Raw genomic sequence first — 21,746 nt, 5'->3', positions numbered from 1 at the left:
AAAGGAGGCAAATTCCAAGATATGTGAAGAAAAGAATAGAAGAACTAAGATGAATGAGGATCGAGTATAATGTGTATGTTTGTCTGTCAGCAGAATGCAAGTTGATTTTTTTGTTCTTGCTTACTAATGCTCACTTTTCCTCAACTCTGCTTTGACATCCGTTCCTTACCACAAAGTTATAGGAATATGTGTCTGTTTATAAGCAAACCCATGTAAAGCTACTGCGACAAATTAAAATGAATACTTTAAAAACCAGCAGAAGAGTATGTGATGTCTTTTGCTACTGTCTCCTTAATTTCCTTGGGCCTGCTTCTTAATTTTTTTAGGTTTCAACAGCTTTCTTTATTTTTTTAAAAAATTTTTTAATGTTTATTTATTTTTGAGAGAGAGAGAGTCAGAACTCGAGCAGGGGAGGGTCAGAGAGAAAGGGAGACACAGAATCCGAAGCAGGCTCCAGGCTCTGAGCTGTCAGCACAGAGCCCGACACGGGGCTGGAACTCGGGAACCATGAGATCATGACCTGAGCTGAAGTCAGACACTTAACTGACTGAGCCACCCAGGCGCCCCTCAACAGCTTTCTTGTAGATATGATGAAACAGTAATCTTTCTCTACAGTCTCATGCAAGAGAAAGTATGCCAAAGTGAATATTTCGAGAAAGAATGATAATATTCTGGTTATGCTTTGGGGTTTTAAGCATGCAGTTACTAACTTTTTGTCATTATTTTTGTAGAATCAAATTATTTGGACAGTGAGTTTTAACAAATGGATTGAAACTCATTTTAATGGCAGTAACAAATGTCAGAATAATGATACTATGAAGTGTCTAGATTAGAGGTCAGGTTAAATCTGGTCTTGTTTAAATATCTTTGGTGATTGTAGGAAAAATGTAGCAGAAGAATTATGTTTGTTTTAAGTAACATTAGTTTCTTTTTGGACTAGAGGTGGGTCATTAAAATAGTGATAATTATAAGCTTCTTAGAGGTGATGTATGTTGCCTATTCTTACGGACTGTAGGTATATGATATTTATTATATGTCTTGGTTCTTATCTATTATACAGGATCTCAAAAATTCAAATCTTTGTGAAGATGTGTCTCTATTCCGGAGCTCTTAGTTTCCTATTTTGGGGGATTGTTAGTATACTTTCATAGATTATCTTTTTGAAGTTGTTTTTATTTCTACCAAACTTACTGGACTTGGATTTACTTATTGTACTATAATTTGAATATTGTGCATTTTCTCTTTGCCATAACCAATATCTGAATGTAATCGTAAATCAGTTAATCACATTTAGTATCATTCCCAGAAATAACTAAAGGTTGTCACTTATACTTTTGAAATTTTACCTGTCTTTTCTCTGAACTTTTGACTGATTTCTTGCTTTTCTCTTTCTTTTGATCTTTTCTCCATGGATTCAAAGGAAAAGGTATAGTAATTTTGGTTTGCATGAGTGACTGTTTTTCTTTTGACCTTTTTAGTGTTGAAAGAGAATGCTGTCAGTTACAGTTGGTGCCCTTTTATGAACTGCTTACTAAAAAAAATCCAGCTAACAAACTGGTTAAAGCAGGGATTTGTTAAAAATTATAAAGATATGTATGTGTACCTTCAGTGTTTTATTTTAATTGAAAATATACAAATATTCATTTTCTCCTTAATCCTTTGATACAGTCCAAAGACTTTTCTTTGAGTTTGTATCTGCCAGTTGGAAGTCTGCGGCTCTTTTTTGGAATAACCTGCATCAGTAATGAGTCATATAAAATTTGCACTTATACTTAAAAGAAAAAATGGTAAAAGCTTAGGCACCTGCGAATCAGTTGAGGAGTGCAAAATTACAGATTTTTACAAAACAACTCTTTAATCTTCTCCAGTTGTCTTGTCCACATCTTATTACGGGACAGATTTTCAAAGAAACACCTTTACCAAGTTTTTTTGTGAGCATTAATTTACTTTTCATGGAAACAACTTTTTTTTTGGTCAGTGTGTTTCATCAGTTAACGTATTGTTTAATTAAGTTTTTAAAATCCAGTAACATTACGGTGGTATGAGCAGGTTTATAAATGAACACTACTAACTTATTTGTAAGCGTCATCATTCTAGATGATAGCCAGTTAGCCATGGGGTTTCTCTGTATCCTGGGCTTCTTTCTTTCAGTGAGCTTTCCAGAGGGGATGAGCACTCCCAATTCTGTGTGTTGGTTAGGTGGAGGACAGGTAAAGTGCTTCACCTGTTTTATGATCATTGATGAAACATATTTTCTAATACCTCTTCTCTTTCCTTTTGGTCTTAGAGAATATTTTAATATGCACAAAGGGTAAGAAAAGAGTAGTATTAAAGAATGATGAATGCTGGCAATAAGAGAGCTCTATACACACAATTAAACTTGATTTCTTCTAGGATCTAGTTATTTCCTTCTTTGAAGGTCTTTGGGAACTAGTTAAAACAAATTAGGGATGGAGAAATAGAGGATGGGGTCAATTTTGGTATATGGAAAGAGCAGAAATTCTCTTGAAGTATGTTCAGATTTAGATTTTATGGCTATTACAGACTTTATACATTACTTGTGGCTTTTCTTTGCTATTTAGCACGTTACTCTTAAGCCCAGAATATGCTGAGGAGATCTGCCCTAAGCAAAGTATACTTTGAGAGATATACTAATAAACACATATAATTCATTGCAGTGTTTGTGATAACTAGACTTCACGTTGTCTTAATTGGCAAGCTATTATCATTCACAATAATTCCTTGCATTTGTACCATTTGATAGTTTTCACATTTTTCACAGGCATTTTCTTATTTAAACTCTGTGCCAACTCTGTGAAGTTTATGGGAAAACCGATAGTCTCATTTCATATTTCTTGCCTGGAGTTATTTGCTTTATAAGGACTCACTCAAGTTTTTTTGAAAACTAAGTTGAGAATGCCAACCAAATGTGATTTTATTTGGCTCTGTAAATGAAATTAGATGTACTGCTAATTTAATGGTTTCTCCCAACAATAGGCAAAGCAGACTTCGCGAATAGGGAAAAATAGAATTTTTCCTTAAAAATTAAGGTGATCAAGAGCCCCCCTGGGGGAGTGCAATATGGAGAGCTCTGATTTTCATCTCTTACTTCTGTCCAGATCCTTCTGTTCTTTCCATATAACTTTAGAATTCAAGTGTTTGGAAGAGGTTTTATGTTTATTTTTACCAAATACCTTTTCCCAGAAGTGTCCAGAATAATCTGGGATAAAGAATGTTTAGTTACCTCAGTAGAAGAAACCTCTCCCATGAGATTCTGGTTTCTTCTTTACACCGAAATTCTCCCTTTTCTGAATTTCATCTAAATTGCTTGATAGGTTTATTACTTTGGTACCACAAATATAGAATGTATAAAGACAGCAATATGAACTAATAAATATCTTTGTGGAGTTAAAAACCAGGTTACATTTTATACACTATCTCCTCACTGCCATGCTTACCATATAAAGGAACATTATGAAGATAATGAATACGTTGTAAAAATCAAGGGAAAAAGTTGAGAATGCTTTCATTAACACAGTCCTGTGGGATGTAAACCTCATACATACTTCATGAATGACCAAGTTTGATAATTTGGTCCCCTTTCTTAGCTGGTTTTTAGTACGCAGGATCCATAGTCCGGAAAGGAGAGTCCTGTTTGGGTTTTTTAATCTAGAAGTTTTTCTTTCCCTCTTTTTATTTCCTCTCTTAATGGTATGGTAATTCTTTATCGTTTTCCTTAATTTTATTCTTACTCTCCTTGAGTTGTAAGAATACTTAAAATAGTCCAATGTGTGAACTTTGCTAAATCTGAAAGCAGTAGTATCTTTAAGTATTGGTGGATCAGAATGTGTACAGTTTGGATCTCAAAGCACAAAGGATCCCAGCAGGATGCTATTCAATCACTTTTCTGTACCTGGAAGGCAGGTAGCCCAGACTTAAGGGGCTTCTTTGTGAGGCTGATAAGGAATGTCTGTCTTTGTCTTCCTTTCATTCCGTCTGTTGCCTACATGCAGGACCCAAATAGGGTGTGTGTGTGTGTGTGTGTGTGTGTGTGTGTGTATATATATATATATATATATATATATATATATATATATATCACTGTTGCCTAACCATCCTGTCTTGACAGTTTGCAAAATAAGATACATGGATAATCCACTAACTGTAAAAGGCAGCCCTGACAAGATAAGATCATGGAAAACACTATTTTAGGCAGTTTCAGTAAAGTAAAATGAAATGAGGTGTCATGTTCAGAGTTGGGAAAACTGAATAAAGGACATTTTAATAATTTGCATCAAATTGGGAGAGAGAGGAAAAGAATTTAAGTAAAGAAAAAGTAAGGGGAAAAAATCAGTAATTATAATAATTCTAGATGTGGGTAAAGATAATGACTTTTTAAATACATAAGACCTTGTATATTTATGAATTTTCTTCCTTTTTGAATATTCATCTTAGAAGGCTGAAATCTAAAATAATTTCAAGGGTGCCTGGCTGGCTCAGTCGGAAGAGCATGCAGCTCTTCAGTTCTGAGTTCAAGCCCCATGTTGGGTGTAGAGATTACTTAAATAAAAACTTTCAAAACATAAAAAAATAAGATGGTTTCAGAAAACACTGAATATTTTCTGTATGTCAGATATGATACATCCATTAATTGTGTCAGAGCTCCTTTGGTAGGTGAGGATTGCTATTTGCGCAGTTTAGGAACACAGAAAACTGTATAGTATTCACTTTGGACAAGCAAAAGGTCTACATGGTATTACTACCTAGATCTGAGAATGAGTATCTTTAGGGTCTTTCTGGTAATTAGTTTTACCCTTACAGACAGAAGATTTGCAAATGTAGAAGCTATTCAGATGATTGTCAGGTGCCTCTTGAGTGCAAGGCACCAGGCTTGGTATTCTGGGAATGTTAATTCACTCATGATCTTAGCCCTTAGAGAGAACATAGTCTAATAGTGGAAGTAAGACATACTTATCTCCAGAGAGTAGCATGTAAGTAGTTAAGGGAGGCACAAGCAATTGCCAAATGAGGTCATAGAACTCCATACTGTGCAAATATGGTGAGTTTTTCCCCCAAACAGTTAAAATTTGTAGATATGCCTTTTTTTTTTTTTTTTTTTTTTTTTTGAGAGAATGAGCATGTGGGACCACAGGTGCGTGTGGGGAAGGGGGCAGAGGAAGAGGGAGAGAGAATCTTAAGCAGGTTCCACGCCAGTGTGGAGGCCCAGAGGGGGCTCGATCCCATGACCCTGGGATCAGACTTGAGCCGAAATCAAGAGTTGGACGCTTAACCAACAGAGCCACCCAGGTGCCCCTGTAGGTGTGACTTCGTAAATTTTTTATTTCATTGTTTTCAAGTAGGTACAATAACGAACTCTATACAAAATAAGCATTGCCTATGAGAACATTAGAGGAATTTCTTTTAATTATTAAATAATAAATTTAAGTACCTCCTGGAGAAAATCAGAGGTGATTGAGGCAAGATCCTTGCCCTTAAGTAACTTAATCTAGTAGAGATTTGAATGATTTGCTTTTAGCATATCAAATGTTGGTGCTTGAAAAATAAGTAGTTTAAATGTTTACCCTGTAATTTTCTTTGCATTGTTAATTTCCTTAGGAAACCTTTTCTTCATGGGTAATATAAATGTAAATTTCAGCCAAATTCCAAATTAATAAATTTTGATATTTGAAATTTTAGAGCTACTTTAAAAGATGGTATTCTCTGTAACCTCGCATCCTGAAAACAGCAGGAAATACAATTGTAGAATGAGACAGATGAAAGATAGTTGGTTTGTTCAAAGACCTACAGATACTTACGGATTTTTTCACTTATTGTTAGCATGTTCTACATTATGCTTATTTGTAGATAACTGGTTTTTTCTTCTTTTTTAAATTGTTTTAACATTTATTTATTATTGAGAGACAAATAGGCACAGAGCATGAACAGGGGAGGGGCCAAGAGATAGAGAGACAGAATCTGAAGCAGGCTCCAGGCTCTGAGCTGTCAGCACAGAGCCCAACATGGGCTCAAACTCACAAACTGCGAGATCATGACCTGAGCCGAAGTCAGATGCTTAACCGACTGAGCCATCCAGGCTCCCCTTTTCTTCATTCTTAGTGTCTAACTCAATGCCCAGCATCTAGTAGACACTCAGTAAATACATTAAAATGAATGTAGCTTCATCATATGGTTCTTGTGATTGTTGCTACCTCCCAAGTCTTTAAAAACAAGCTAATACTGTATTTTTTTTCAATCTTCCATTTCTTTCACCTGATTTTATATGTTGTTTTTTAGATCAGAATCAAGCTTTGCGACTCTGTCTGGGGAACACTAGTGTTGGAGGTCAGTATGGAGCCATCTCTGCCCTCAGTATCAACAACGACTGCTCAAGACTTCTCTGTGGCTTTGCTAAGGGACAGGTAAACGTGAACTTTATTTTATCCATATTTACAAGTAAATAGCTTTTATAAACCAACCTGGCTGTGACACCAAAATTTACTTCCTTAGAGTAGTGTAGATAGTTGTTGCTGCTTTTTAAATATACTATATTCTGCTTTCTGTCTTCTCATCGCTGTGTTACTGGATAGCTCTTTGGGTATTGCTTTCTACTTATGAAACTAGCAGTAAGGTTTGGCCTTTCTCATCTTCTGACTTATACATCACTAGTTAGTTTGGCAGTAAGCCTTTCCTATAAGGTTTACCATTGCTAAAGAGATTGACTCATTAAAGAAGTTTTTTACTTGTCTCAGTATAAGAGAACTATTTGAAATCTGAAGGGAAAAGTAGGTTGGGCAGGATGAAGGGAAGATGAAGACAGAACAAAGGCCCTGTGCTTTAATGGATCTGCAATCTTCAATTATGTTTCAACTTCATAGTTCTTTGCCTGCAATGTTTATAGACCAGGGATGGATTATTTCAGCCAGAAGGCAGGATACTTAAGTCCAAAAAAGAGCAATAAATTGGTTTTTGAAGCATTTAGTTGTCTTGTAGATCACGATGTGGGATTTGGCCAGTGGAAAACTTCTAAGATCAATAACAGATGCTCATCCTCCAGGAACAGCAATATTGCATATTAAGGTAATATCTTTGCTTACTTTGTCTGATCATTTTAGTTATTATGCTTTTGAATGCATCTTTAAGCACATTTCTTTATAAACAGAATCCTTGAAAATGAAGTTTTTTTTTTACTAGCCCAATGGGATGTTTTCCAGGTTAGAACTGAAGATGGGCTAGCCTATTGTATAGATGAGTAGCAGAAAGAGAACATTGATGTGATCCTGGACCACAGGTTGTCAGTAGACAGGCATTACCCTGCTGAAAACTCATGGGAAGATTTTAAAAGGTCTTTTTACCCAACAGCGTTGCTCTGTGACACTTGGTTGAGAATTACCTGAGGTTCAAGGCACCAACTGTGAAAGAACCAAGGTTCGCATTATGTTTAAAAATGCATCTGTTGGTTTATTTTCTTTCAGGCCTCTAAGGGAAAAGCATTAAGATTTGCATCTTGGCTTTCTCCTTACAATCTGAAAAAAATAAACCAACCTAGGTAACAGATTTCATTTATAAATACAATGTGAACTTTGGATTTTGTATGCTGTCAAGCCCATGTTCAGAAGCATAAAAGGTAAAGGACTGTAACTAGGGAAGTCTAAAATCAGATCTTCTAGATTTTAATCATGTACACATTTGGTTGCTTAGCTGAGCAGACCTCTTATCCATACATATGCTTTTTAAAGTCTGTAAGCATCTGGAGTTTATGTGTCTGCATCTAGGTTAGTTACATAAAAGTCTTTTGTGACAGAGCAGCATTGAAGCATTTAGTAACAACGAAAACAACCAGACCAGTAAAAGTAGAATTTCTCCTCTTTCTGAACATCATGGCAATTTTTCTTGACCTCCTTTCCTATGGTATGTGCCAACTTCTAAAATGTTATAGTTGTTTGTTTTTATGTCTTACATCCTTTAATAGATGAAGATTTTTGAAACTAGAATCTGTTTCTCATTTATTTTTGTGTTATGCATGGTAGCTGCTCAATAAATGTTTGCTTGAAGGAATAACTAATTGGTGGTGTTTGTAAAAGGATAGTCCATTTACAGCAAAAAGCAAAATCCTTGAGAGAAACAATAGGAAACAGAAGAGATAAAGGCCAACAGGAAAGAGAGGAATACAGCCGAGGTGAAAAGCATAGAAGTCAGGGGTACCTGGGTGGCTCAGTTGGTTGAGCGTCCAACTCTTGATTTCAGCTCAGGTCATGATCTCACAATTTGTAAGATTGAGTCCCACATCAGGCTCTGTGCTGACAACATGGAGCCTGCTTGGGATTCTTTCTCTCCCTCTGTCTCTTTCCCTGTCCCATTCACACACGTAGGTGCACACGTGTTCTCCCCACTCCCGTCTCTCAAAATAAACTTAAAAGCATAGAAGTAGTAGCCATTGTTTTGCTTGAGATTGGACATTGCAGTAAGAAGTAGCAAGTGATGTATATGGTTGAATACTTCCTGGGTCTTGGATTGACAACGGCCATGTGTGCTTTAGTACTCTTACTCATTGTTCTCCAAACTTAACCCTGTGTACCATCAATAACAATTTGGGATTACATCCTTTATATATATATATATATTTTTTTTTTTTTTTTAAGAAATAGTATGAATGTACTACTGTACTAATATTTAAGTACATTACAAAACACATACATAAAAGTAGAAGACTAATAAAACTGCAAGTTCAACTGCTTTTCCTATATTCCAGGTATATACCTCCCACTCTGGCAGTTGCTCAGCTAGGAGAGTTGAGAGCACAGGTGTGGGTCTTCTTTGTTATGGTTGTGTGTGGGGTTGAGGAAAAATAATTTTACAGTAGCCTCCGGTACCTCAACTGTCCCTGACTAAGAGGATGAAGACATGCGCTTTGGGATGGCTTACCAACCTATGGGGTTAGGGAGACTAGTCACTATAAATGACTCAGGTTACTCACTTTTGTATCATAACAGCATTCATATTTACCATACCTCATAAGCCCTTAAGGCTGTCATTGTGAACATTATTCGTTATTTTGGGTTTTCCAGAGTAGGTAATAATAACTGAAGTATACCCTGTCAAAGATCAGGTGGAAGCACATTTTTGGTAGAGTTACATAAAAAGTTCAACTATTTTAAATGGGTTAATTCTTCAGTTATATAGAAAACATATTCAAATTTATTTCCCAAAGATAGCAAATATCTTTCACTGTGTCTTTGTTCTTGGAAACTAGACAACTGCAAATGTATCCAGTGTATCCTATTCAGTTTAATAGCATGTTAGAAAAAGTTAACATTAAGAAACCAAGTAGAAAACTTTAGGGCTTATATGAGTCGTAGTTTTTATTTTTCTTTTATCCTGATCGAAGGTGGTTTTACTTTTTTAAAGCCTCAGTTTTTTGAAGACAGTGAGTCACTTTTATTCTGAATATTTAGGATGATGAGCTAAATCAAGTTTAGGTGATTTCAAATGCTATTGAATTATGTTTGTTTTTAGATTTTTAAAATGTGTAAGTTTTTTCCCTTACCTTTTTGATACTTGACTGGTTGTTGAAAAATCTGTAAGAAATTAATTTCTTCTCTGTTTAGTTTACAGATGATCCAACTCTTGCAATTTGCAATGACAGCGGAGGCTCTGTTTTTGAATTGACATTTAAGTAAGAGACTAATGGACATTTGTTGAGAAATGAAATCAAAAGACTAACTCTGGTTTAATGACTTGAAGTTAAACATGAAGAGGTCTGGAAAACCCATGTGATTGAAAATAGGTTATGTCTGTGTATTATCGTGACCTGGGAGGCATTTGGAGCTCCAGGCCTGGTGTCCCAAAATTCTATCTCAGTAGGTCTGAGTTGGGATGCTGAACTCTTCCCCAAGGAATTCATATGAGCTGTCAGGCTTAGGAACCATAATTCTGGAGTATGTCACTAATTTTGGTTTAGGCTTCAGGTCTAGGTGATTATAACCCTAACAGACAGGTGTAGAAAGGTTTTTATTACCTTCGAATTGCCCTATTTCTCTTTAAGAGTAAAGACTGTTTGGATACATGGGAGAATAATTATAAGGCAGAGTTTTAAAAAAGAAGTAGAACATAAAATTCAATATGTACTGTGTTTCCATAAGTTTTCAGAGTAAGGATTATGTTTCTTATATTTCTTATACTTTCTAATACTGCTAAGCACAAGGTAATTGCTTACAAAGTACTGTTAATTCTGCTAATATTTGTTGAGCATCTCCTATGGGTGGACATTGTTCTAGGCACCAGACTTGCAGCTGTGAACCAGACAAGGTTGCTCCTCTGATAGAACTTACTTTCTAGTTGGGGCTGGGGTAGGGATACAGACAATAAATGAACACATAAATGAGGTAAGTTCAGATAGTTATGAGTGCTGTGAAGAGAATAAGACCAGTCAGCTTGCTGGAGTGCACCTGAAGATAATTCAGGAAGGTGACACTTGAGCAAAGACCTGAATGATAATCTGGTCAACAAATGCAAAGAAGTGTTCTAGGCAGAGGGATGTTCGAGCACAAAGGCTTGAAGCAAGCACAAATTTGGCTTGCTAGAACAATGGGAAGAGGGCAGTTGTGGCTGGAGCGTGACTTTGGCAGTAGTGGGAGAGCAGTGAAGGTAGGAGCCAGATCATACAGGAACTTTTAAAAAATTGTAAAGGGTTTGGATTTTATTTTATGTACAGCGGCCAGGCATTGGGCTGTTTTTAGGAGAAGAGTGATAAATCTGACTTCTACATTACAGAGATTGTGTTGCTGTCTTACGGAGTTAGATTGTTGGAGGCAAGAATAGGAGTTAGGAGGCTACTGTAATAGTCCATGCTTGAGATGGTAGTGTCTTGAATCTCATTACTAAATCAATTCTGAATGTTTTGGTTACATTTGCAGGAGAGTGATGGGAGTGAGAACGTGTGAATCTAGGTGTCTGTTCAGTGGTTCCAAGGGTGAAGTTTGCTGTATTGAGCCTCTTCATTCTAAGCCCGAGTTGAAAGATCATCCCATCACACAGTTTTCCTTATTGGCCATGGCATCCTTAACAAAGGTCAGTGTATTTAGAAGGTGAAACTCATAACTTTTAGAGGCTTTGAATACCCAAAATAGAAAATTATAAACATTAAAAATACATTTTTCTTCTAAAGATACTGGTCATTGGATTGAAACCATCCTTGAAAGTGTGGATGACTTTTCCCTATGGACGGGTGAGTAAACCTCTCCATCTTATTAGCAAAAAGACCAATCCAGGAGGGGGAAAATGACTTGTATGTGGTGAATTCTGTGAGATTGTTAGAAAATGAGGTAGAATGGAAGTCACTGCTCCAAAGATCATTTGTCTGGTCTTAACCTTCATGTGACCAAAGCAGCATAAACTGGTGACTAGAGCGGTGTTCTGGGATCATGAGACTTTTAATTTTCTACCTTTATTGTTTTAAGTTGTTCTCTCATAAACAGCTGCTGCTTTGCTACTGAACTACAGATAGAGAACACCCCATCGTAAGATCTAGCATAAATTGCTACTACTTGTGCTTTCTTTGGCTTCTGCCTAGTATTTTACTTTGGGGGATGATACTTCCCAGAATCGATTATGCATACCCCAGTTTCCTTTTCTTTTCCTGCTTGGTTGTTTTCAGAGAGTTGTGATCTTCCAGTGTATATGTGAGGAGAGGTATTGATAGGATGAGATGGAGAACGATGGTACAGAGCCAAGACTAATTGCAAACGCAGTGCCGATACTGAGGGAGATCACTCTTCTGTTTGTTTGTTGTTACTCTGTGTATCTCTGGGTCCCTGGGGAAGCAGATCTGCTCTTTCAGATGGTGCAGCTAGCTTAGATTGTCATTAACATTTCTTAAACCTAAGAAACCTAAGCTTCCCTGGCTAAGTGAGGTTTATCATGGTGGTATGTGTTTGCATCTTCCTAATGTCTTTTATCGTTTTTACCAATATTAACATTTTCAAAAAAAGAAACAGAATTTTACATTGAACACCTGTATACCTACTATCTAAATTCTGTTATTAATAGCTTACTTTATTATATATTTAGCCATCTCTCTGTCCACCCATCACTTATTTTAAATGTATTTCCAACTAAATTGCAGAAGTAAACACTCTTTTGCCTAAATAGGCAACATGCATTATTATGTTTAGCTAGAGTTGAATATTTGTTTCTCCTTTGGTGTAGAATTTACTTGCAATGAAACGCATACATCTTGAATATACATTTGCTGAACTTTAACGAATGTATATACTTTTGTAGCCCAAACCTCTGTCAAGATTAGCATCAACCCAGAAAGTACCCTCATGACACCTCCCAGTCAGTTCCTGCTTCACTGGAATTGTAATGAGAAATTGGGAGATGTTTTATCAAGGAACAGTAGTCAGATGCTGTTTTTAATTAATTTTCTCTTTTTCTTGCTGTCTGTTAACTGTGATGGTTTGTTGTTTTTTTGTTTTTTTGTTTTTTTTGGCCTTCTCTTCACTTAGATGGATCCTTCCAGTGTTCCGTTGCTGGCCTGGCACTTTGTGGCAGTGCATAATTACGTGAATCCCATGCTTGCCTTCTGCAGAGGAGATGTTGTTCATTTTCTGTTGGTAAATCCTGATATGATACTAGATTTGTTAAAAAGTCTTTTATCATAATATTTTTTCCTGATTTACCAGTGATTTAATATTGATTGTGTCAAAGAAATATGCTATTAAAATTCTTTGGAGAGAGAGTGATCATTTATTTTAATTTAGGGCTTTAGTGATTAACACGGAAAACAACTGATCACTTCAGCTCCATGCCCCTTCATGGTGTATTCCTCAGTTCCAACTCCTTTGACCAACAAATAATTTAGGTTTATGTGTATGTATAAATATATGAGTGTACATGTGTCTATTAAAGGCTTACCTATCTACATATGCTGTATTTATTAGACAACAGGTATCATTGGTCACGTTCTGTGTTCTCTACACTGATGGACATAGAAACAGTTGAAGGAAGTCTCAAACATTTCTTCTTTCACATAACTTCAAGTATTGTTTGAGAGGCAAAACCAGTATGCTCATTACTACTCAGGAGACGACTATGTTTAAGGATTCAGCTATGTGATGAGAACTAAAAGTTAATGTAAGTTCAGAGTATGGAGAGATTTGTATGGACTGGGTAGGCCCTGTAAGACTCTATGAAGGATATATGGCCAATATCACAGGAGGGGTGGGTATGCATATTGGGAGAAATAAGATGAACTGAAGTTATAGAGGTAAGAATGTCTGCATAATCTCTTCTTGGGTTTCCTAGCTCAGTGAAGCAAGGACACAACTGTTCACCTAGTTTCTCCAGCTAGAAACCTAGGGGTTGCCTTTCACTTCCCTTTCTCCTTTCATTTCTGCTTCTTCACTGCTTCCTGTTGACTCTGTCTCCAACATCTCCTGAATTTACTCCCTTTTTTTTTTTTTTTTTTTACTCCCCCATGGCTGCTTCCCTAGCCTAAACCACTGACATTTCTTTTAGCTGTGGCTCTGGCAGAGCTTTCTAACCAGGTGCTAGCCTTGGTGTCTTTGCATATGCTCTCACCTCTGCCAGGGAAGCTCTGTGCTCTCTTCCGCTTTATCCTACCTAAATAATGATTAACATTGTCTTCCCTGACTTCCTGAACTGTTCCCTGCTATGTACACCCATAAGACCTTCTGTGTTCTCCTTTGGTAATATTCAGCACTTTTAAAATTACATGTCTAATATTTTTCTTCATCATTAGAGTGAAAGCTCCATAAGTCTAAGGATTCCAGCAGTGAGGACAGTGCCTGTATGTAGTCGATGCTTAATAAGTGTTTAATGAGAGTGAGAAACCTGTGGAAAATAAAGTTGAATATATGGTGTAGATTTTTATTCGGTGTGGCAAACAAAAGCCTGTGTACCAAATCTGGCCAACTGCTTGATTTTTTAAATAAAGTTTTATTGGAACACAGTCATGCCCATTTGATTATGTATTATTTGTGGCAGCTTTCACACTACAGTGGCAGGAATGAGCAGTTGTTACAGGACTGTATAGTCCACAGAACCTAGAATATTTATTACGTGGCCTTTTACAGAAAAAGTTTGGTGACCCCCTGATCTAGTTTACATAATTGGCCTAGATTGGTAATGAGGAGTTGTCACAGGTTCTTAGGTAATTAAAGAGATAAAGATGTGATTAAAGTGGTATTTTAGGAAGATCAATGTAGAAGTAGGAGAAAGAATAGATTATAGGTGGTAGCAGGGAAATGGAGGGTTTTGTTCTTGTGTCAAAGCAGGTGTGAGGTTTTTAGACCAGGATGCTTGGTTGCAGTGAGAGTTAGGGATGACATTTTAAAGGAAAGATGAAGCTTCTTATCTTACTGCATCTGGAAACTGAAGGACATGAATGAAACATTTTGATTCTGACTTTGCGTTTTAGAAGCATGAACTATTTGAAAGGTTAGGGTTACAGAGGATTTGAATGTATTGAGATAGAAGTGAAGGTGTGATTCTTAAGTGTTCTCTCAGGGAATGTCCTCCGGGCAGATGGCAATCCAGGTCTGCAGTGCAAGTGAGAATTTCAGAATAGAGATGTAGTTGAAGCTGTGAAGATCAAAAGCCAGAGCATACATAACCTTGGTGGGCACTCACAAGGGAAAGGGAAAAAAAAAAAAAGTCAAGAAAGAATGTTCCAATAAAGGCACCCAGAGGTAGAAGGGGAAGTAAGATGGTATGGTGTCACACAGGAGACATAGGAAAGGTTTCTGGACCATGTCAGTTTAATAATAGCATTATTAAATAAAGATCCAGGGGGAAGACTGAAGATAAGACCACTGGATATGCAAATGTTCTTGATTAGAAACTTTTCAGAGGACTGAATATCAATGGAATGGAGGTGGAAGCCACAGTGTAGAGCCTTGTTAAAGAAATGGGTGTGTAGGAGAACAAATTCACATAATCATTGCATTTAGCCAAAAGAGGAAAGACAATGATTAAATGTCTGTAAGAAACAAATCAAGGAAAGGATTTTTGCTTTTGTTTTTTAATTTGAAGATAGAAAAGTCAGAAACATGTTGGATAGCAAAAGGAAAAGGGCCTTTTAAAGGGAGTGTGAATGAATATGCCAGCAAGGGAGGGGTAATATTAAACAGTGATGGAGGGGGTGGGATTTAGAGTGTATAGAAATGAAGGGATTTTCTTTAGCAAGGGCTCCAGTGAATCTTAGGAGAACAGGTAACGTTGGCATTATTGTTTGTTTGTTTGTTTGTTTGTGAAACACTTTCAGCATATGCCAAATAGGGAACAATTTGGTGCTTATTTTCATTTTTCAAAGGACGAAACTGAGAAAGAGTAAGTGATTGGCCCTCGGTCACACAGCTATAATAGTGGAGCTGAAACACATTCTCCTTCTGCTAGAGTATCATTTCTTACAGGGGAAGTGACTTAGTGAACCAAAGATGAGAGAATATGAAGGGCCTGCATTAAGAGGTCTCAGTTGTTAAGGTGTCTGGAGAGGTCAACACTGTAAGTGATTGGAGCAAAGAGACATTGGGGCTTAAAGGGAAAGAGAAATTGGGGCTTAAAGGGAAAGGAAGACATCTAGAACACTACTATGGGAGAGTGTAAGAGAACCCAGGTTGGATGGGATGTCATGCATTTCAGGAGGGTTGGATTACTACTGTGTCTCTTTTTCAGTGCTCTGTCACCTTGGAGTAGAAGTAGAGAAAGCAAATTATAAGGATGATTAAAGATTAGAGACTGTATGTACACATATGTAAATAAAATATTGACACTTGAGCTTCTCTTGGGAAATTTTGGGTCTATTTGAGCTGTAATAGCATACTTCAGAAAAGTCTAGTTTTGTCCCAGCCTCCATCTTGTTTGTTTTTTTTTTTTTTAATGACCTGTTTGACTATCACGCCATGTTGTCAATCCCATTTTATGCTTAACTCTAGCTAAGTACAGTCACTGATGGGATGAAGTTAGTTTGTTCTGAATTAGAGTGAAAATGCATGAAGTACTGACAACTAGACCACTGTCACATATGCCTGGGATTTCACTACAGATCATGGTGTGAGTGTTTTTTTTCATTTGCGTAATAGTTTGTGTAGTTGCCAATATTTCTGGGCTTATCCATTATGTGAATGGAAATCATTTTCTAGGTGGAGTATAATTAAGTACCTAAAAACAAGTCCCTCAAAAAGCAGCCAGTGTTTAGGTGGTTTTTATTTCATCATCAGGTGAAGAGAGATGAGTCTGGAGCAATACATGTTACTAAGCAAAAGCATCTTCACCTCTACTATGACCTCATCAACTTCACTGTGAGTATTATTCACATTGATGTGCCCCATTCATTTCATGTAATTGTTTTGAGTCCGTGGTGTATTTGAACTACCAGGATTTCTGTCACGAACCATGACCTTTAGGATTATGTAAAATATGGACAGAAGTGAAGTTCTGTTTATACTGAATGGAGTCTGAGTTTGGTATGATGCCATCATATTTTTAATTGCCTTTCAGCCTTATGTCCTGTTGAACACCGACAGGATTAGGAAAAGTTTTCTTTGATGTCCTGATTAGTTCAAAGGGGTGTTCAGAAGAATTTGGGTGGATTTCTTAAAGATCATTGCCTGGCTTTCTTGGTAAACACATTTTTGTACTTTTGGGCTTGTCCTAATTGGTTCAGGAGTTTATGTAATTCTTTTTTCGTGGCTAAAAGCTTAGCAGAATTTTCTCTATATGACACCTCTCAGTCCTTCCTGAGCAACTTGTTGGTTTAAAAAAAGAGAGTATGTCTTTTTTGTATCAAATTTTATCTTTTCTTTTTCAAATGGTGTGTCCATTTTGTAAGTAGTGTAATTATAATATTTCTAGGTTTCTATCATTAATCCTTTTGGCATATCAATATCCTGTGAAATATTCTATATATGCATGAATATAGGCAACCTTAGATAAGAGACAGTGCCTCATTTTTCTAATAAAATGGCTAAAAAAAGTTACTCCCCTAACTTGATGATATGTAACTTTTTAGGATATAGATGAAATGATCTTTTCTTTATAATATACAGTTTATTAATTTAGTTGCACATTGTCTTTTCATCTCACATATAGACTATAAATTTAGAAATAATACTTTTTTCCATACTCATTTCATAAAGTAATTTTGTTCAAGTTCTTCTCATGAATGTAAGACATCAGTGTCTTTGTCATCACCAGAGCCCCTATTGAATTATCTAACAGTTTCCTAGAATTCTTCATCATTACTTCTGTTTAAGATATTTGAGATATGGCACTTCTAAAATCTGCGTGTAATTCTGTCCCTGGAAAATTTTCCCTCGACCACAAGTAGCCATTCTCTGAATAGGAGGGCAGTAGGTTTTTTCATTTGTCCTGTGGCTTACCCATGATGCGACACTAACTGCATTGCTTTACAAGTTACCATTAAAAGTCTTGTTTACAACAATGTCAGCAGTTGCAGTCGTGAGGGTCTAATCTTCGAAATAATTGCTATGCCTGCTGACACTCTTTGTCATTCTGTCTGTTTTAACCAGGTGACCTGTGAAAGCATATAATATGATGTGATTAAAATGACACTTTATTTCTATGGTCTTCTTTCCAAAAACCTATATAACTCAAGTCTACTCATGAGAAAAGCACTAGACAAATCCTGAATGAATTACATTCTAAAAAATACCTGACCAGTGCTCTTTAAAACTGTTAAAGTTGGGGCACCTGGGTGGCTCGGTTGAGCATCCAACTCTTGATTTTGGCTCAGATTATGATCCCAGGGTTGTGGGATCGAGCCCCACATCCGCTCCACAGAGTGTGGAGCCTGCTTGAGATTGTTTCTCTCTCTCCCTCTGCTCCTCTCCCCTGTTTGTGTGCTCTCTCTCTCTAAAACAAAACAAAACAAAACTGTTAAAGTTATCGAAAACAAGGGAAGTATAAAAAAAAAAAAAAACTGTCATAGTCAAGAGGAGCCTAAGAAGATGTGATAACTAAATGTAATGCAGTTCCCTGAATGAGAGCCTGAGACAGAAAAGGGACATTAGATAAAAATGAAGGGACTCTGAATGAAGTATGGATCTCAGTTAAAACTATGTATCAATATTGATTTTGGCTACTGTACTGATACAAGAAATTAATAGTAGGGGAAACTGTGTGCGGGACCGTAAGAGAAATCTCTGCACTGTCCTCAATTTTTCTGTAAATCTAAAACTGTAGTAAAAATAAAAAGTTTATTTTAAAAAACAGAATTGTGAACATGGCTAAAACTTAGCCAAATCTATTAATTATTACTGTGATTTGTTTTCATATTTGATGCTGCAAAGAGTTCCAAACCTGTCTGTAAAAATTCAAATAAGATATTTTATAGATAAGTGGTAATCTGGATTCAGGTATTCTTTTTCTCCTGTATTCTGTGAAGATACCTAAGTAATTTTTGACTTGAATTACCTAGATGATGATCTTGCTTGTATTTGTGAAAGGAGCCTATCTTTATAAAAATCCAAACAAAGAAGATAGCAACACTGGTTCTGACTGATAAGTGGAATGGTAAATAAAGAACAGATGTATACCCTCCTTAAAAAAAATAGGATGATAAATATTTTTCAAAACTGATGATCTCTCTGTAAAATGTATGACCGTTAGATTTTTTTCCCTGTAAAAAAATAAAAATAAAAACTAGCACTAAGGTTGTATAAGGCTAATAATGTGTCTTTCCTAAATGATACTTTGTTTTTTAAAATAATGAAGAGAGCACCTTGTAAGTGCTCTTTGTAAAGTCTTGAGTATCAAACTCCCTGTTCTGTGAGAGATAATTTTTGGGGGGGGAACCAAAACAGAGAAACACCCTTCCCTTATAGTAGCCACTATACGGTGACAGTGCCTTTTCAGCATGTTAAAATGTATCCACTTTAACTTGGTTTTTTTTATATGGCATTATGCAGATAATCTCTGATGACATGGAATAGGTCATATAAATAAAACAACATGAATGCCAGAGAGAGTGTAGGAGAAGCACTCTATTCTGGCTTATTTAGAATTCTAATTGAGCAGCTTTTAAAACTCCATTTATTTCCTGGGGAAGGATTGAAATTTAAAAAAAAAATCATTTTGAAAATAAGAAATCTTATATAAAACCCAAGAAATTTATCAAAATGGCATCCTTCAGAAGATTTTTAATATTATTATTAAGTTATTCTAAAATTATAATAGTACTTATTAAAGAAAATTTGGAACATAGAGAAATAGAAATAGACTCTCCCGTAATTGGTAGGGACGTTTTAAAGGAAATACATGTTTTAAACAGCTTCTGTTTTAAAACACATATAAACGCTAACAATCATTTGACCACCTAGGTTTAGGAGGTTTGTTTGCCTTTTTAAAAATTAATATCAGACACATAAGAAATGCATATTTTGTCATTTTCCTTAAGTCATTTGTGCCAGTGTACCTTATAATTGTACTGAAACTAACATATCCTGTAATATATCTGTTAAAGCTCTTAGTTACCTAAGAGCTTTAGGTCAGACTCAATTTTAACACCGTCAGACTCAATACCGTGTTGTGCACTGTCACCCACCACAGTGTGGCCACTACTGTCACCAGAGTAGTTCTTGCTGTGATTGTTTGTTATCAAGTTACTGAATGGATAAAATCCTCAACGTAATTTAACCTGAGTGGCCAGGCTTCCTTTTTGTCTTGAATGATGTGGGATGGGCCTCACGTTTGTTTTGTGGTGTGCTTGGTTTGCAGTGGATAAACTCACGTACAGTTGTGCTCTTGGACAGCGTGGAGAAGTTGCATGTGATCGATCGGCAGACTCAAGAGGAATTAGAAACGGTGGAGATCTCAGAAGTTCAGTTGGTCTATAACAGCAGCCATTTCAAATCCCTAGCCACCGGAGGAAATGTTAGCCAGGCACTGGTAAGGGCAATCCATTATCTTAGTACTGCTTTGATAAACTTGGTATTTTGTTGTTGTTTGTTTTAGAAATAGGAACTGAGGAGTTAGTTAGGTGTGTCTTTAAAAGCCACTAGATTGAAGTGCATATGGGTGTGTTTATGAGTCTTCAGGGATGTGAACTAAAACAGTAATTCCTGTGGTCTTCTGTTAAAAAAATGTGACTAATATAATACCAAAGAATTTTAACTTTTATGCTAAAATAATAAAATGAAATTGAAAATTTATGAGAAAGAAATTATAAAAGCAGAATATTTTAGGAAGTTTAATATGGTGGCAATAAGCCTGATAGATTTAAGGGCCGAATGACTGGAGACAGATAGCCTGTGAGGCTTTGGAAATATTTGGGTGGTTGGTAAAGGCTTTAGCAGGTGTGGTGGCTGTGGGAACTAAAAGGTAAAGATGGCTCTGAGAGGAGGAAAGAAGTTTCTTTAGAAACAGGTATATGAAATGTAGGAGTTGAGAGAGAAGGAAGACACAGAAGTATGATCTTAGTGTTAATTTTACTGTATTTTAAGCAACCACAATGATAGCCTTTTGCTAAAGGCAGTTTTACACATGTAGTTTACAGTTAAATTTCTTTGAATTCTGATCTCTTGTTTCCAAAAGCAATAATTTCTAAGCAGCAAATTTAGAGGCTTTCCTGGTTAATTTCATGGAAGAAAAAAGTAATGATGTTCATATTTAATGAGCATCTACTGTGTGATATGCAGCCATTGGTCACATCTCGCTGAGATATTAGGACTTCAGCGTTTAAAAAATATGTGAAAGGGTCTTCCATCCTCAGAATTTAGAAACCAAGAAAATCCAGACTAAGAAATGGTAATGCAGTAGAGTTCACTAAAGACTAATTATTATCCCACACTTACATATTTTCTTGTGTTAGAATGGTTATTAAAAATGGTGTTTGACTTTGAACTTGTACTTTTGGCCAAGATGGATTAGTGGGCACTGGATTACTCTCCCGTATAGAAGAAAGAAAGAAAAAAAAACTTTTCAAGATACTGGCTACCAGGTAGTGAAGGCCAGCAATCTCTGACAAAATGGGAAACAGATGGCATGAGCCCTGTTGTTATCCTAGCTTCTAGCCTAGAGAGAAGTTCTAGGCTGTAGCTCAGGGGTGAGGGACCCACTTGGAGTCCGAAGGACTCTATAAACTGAGACTGTGGAAGACTAAGGTGGGTTGAGTTTACAGGACAGCGTAGGACAGTGTACTGGAGAGGACAGACAGCACCATTCCTGTGGTTCCCTTTGGGTATCCAGCAGACAGTTGATCAACAGACATATGAGGAAACTCCAAGAACTATGTGATAGGTTTGGAAGGAACTGTATCCAGTGCTCGCACTGGCTTGTTTATACCAGCCAGAATGGAAAGCTTCATGATTTATAGGGCATTGGGTAGAATACTCAGGTTATATCTTGGTTTGGTAGTGGGGAATAATTAGGACCAGAATAAACACTGCTCTGGTCCCTACTACAGATCTTAAAAGCAAGACCAGAAAGAATCAAACTGTTTCCACATAACTTAACTACCTCACAAAACAAAGCACAAGAATATTTTGTTTGTAATGTTTTATTTATTTATTTTGAGAGGGAGATGGAGGGGGCAGAGAGAATCCCAAGTAGGCTCTGCTCGGTTGGCGCAGAGACTGACACTGGGCTCCATCTCACAAGCCACAAGATCGTGATCTGAGCCAAAATCAAGAGTAGGACGCTCAACCAACTGAGATACCCAGGTGCCCCCCAAAAGCACAGGAATATCAATAGGAAATCAGAAATGT

The 21,746-nt window shown here is 36.6% G+C and overlaps 1 protein-coding gene across 13 annotated transcripts in view; it reads left to right on the top strand.

Moving 5' to 3' along the window:
- VPS8 (VPS8 subunit of CORVET complex) overlaps positions 1-21,746 on the top strand; it is a 253,159-nt gene that overhangs the window by 30,126 nt on the left and 201,287 nt on the right. For 12 of the 13 annotated variants that reach the window (XR_008297776.1, XR_008297777.1, XM_027061270.2 and 9 more), the window contains 8 exons: positions 6,295-6,419; positions 6,991-7,077; positions 9,606-9,673; positions 10,914-11,067; positions 11,165-11,224; positions 12,507-12,614; positions 16,242-16,322; positions 19,759-19,929. Coding sequence is in view for 11 of the 13 variants with exons in the window: in XM_027061270.2 (XP_026917071.1) it covers positions 6,295-6,419; positions 6,991-7,077; positions 9,606-9,673; positions 10,914-11,067; positions 11,165-11,224; positions 12,507-12,614; positions 16,242-16,322; positions 19,759-19,929 (854 nt within the window). In the remaining 2 variants the exon portion in view is untranslated. Of the gene's footprint in view, positions 1-6,294; positions 6,420-6,990; positions 7,078-9,605; positions 9,674-10,913; positions 11,068-11,164; positions 11,225-12,506; positions 12,615-16,241; positions 16,323-19,758; positions 19,930-21,746 lie in introns of those variants that run through there. The other variant, XM_053221133.1, reaches the window with a different exon arrangement.

This window comes from Acinonyx jubatus, chromosome C2 (genome assembly GCF_027475565.1).
Source record: "Acinonyx jubatus isolate Ajub_Pintada_27869175 chromosome C2, VMU_Ajub_asm_v1.0, whole genome shotgun sequence".
Lineage (NCBI taxonomy): Eukaryota > Metazoa > Chordata > Mammalia > Carnivora > Felidae > Acinonyx > Acinonyx jubatus.
Note: the sequence above shows the minus strand (reverse complement) of the source record. Positions and strands in the feature narration are given on the sequence as shown.